This window comes from Penaeus monodon, chromosome 30, assembly GCF_015228065.2.
Source record: "Penaeus monodon isolate SGIC_2016 chromosome 30, NSTDA_Pmon_1, whole genome shotgun sequence".
In the NCBI taxonomy this organism is placed as follows: Eukaryota; Metazoa; Arthropoda; class Malacostraca; order Decapoda; family Penaeidae; genus Penaeus; species Penaeus monodon.
The window spans coordinates 29,623,728-29,624,122 of record NC_051415.1 but is presented as its reverse complement, the minus strand read 5'-3'; the positions used below and the strand labels follow the sequence as shown (position 1 = coordinate 29,624,122).

The 395-nt window shown below is 40.5% G+C and overlaps 1 protein-coding gene across 1 annotated transcript in view; it reads left to right on the top strand.

Moving 5' to 3' along the window:
- Positions 1–395, top strand: part of LOC119592688 (vesicle transport through interaction with t-SNAREs homolog 1A-like) — a gene marked incomplete in the record, with an annotated part of 13,837 nt that overhangs the window by 489 nt on the left and 12,953 nt on the right. The window contains 1 exon segment of the mRNA XM_037941602.1: positions 1–94. Coding sequence (XP_037797530.1) covers positions 1–94 — 94 coding nt within the window.

Below are 395 nucleotides of genomic sequence, written 5' to 3'. Positions count from 1 at the left end.
ATGGCCGACCTCCTGCCTGAGTTCGAGCAACAGTTTGCCACGATTACAGCTGACATAACGTCCAAAATCTGCCACATTTCGTCCAGGGAAGGAGGTAACGGCTACGCTCTTCGTTATCTATTAATCATTCGAATTTCAGGAGGAAGGAAGAAGGTAGAAGAGGAGTGTTTATAAGGGTTTGTGAACCTTATGCCACGTACGAGATGCTGAAACAATACTTGTTTTATCGCTTATACATCCTGGTGATTTATTGGTGATCGTATTTGGTGAATTTATTACATAATTGGATGAAATAGTAACAGTAAGTTTGATGGAGATGGAAGATATTTATTACCCATTGCCTCCTTGGGAGTTTTAGTACTATTTGACCGGCAGTTTTTCTCATTAATTCCCCA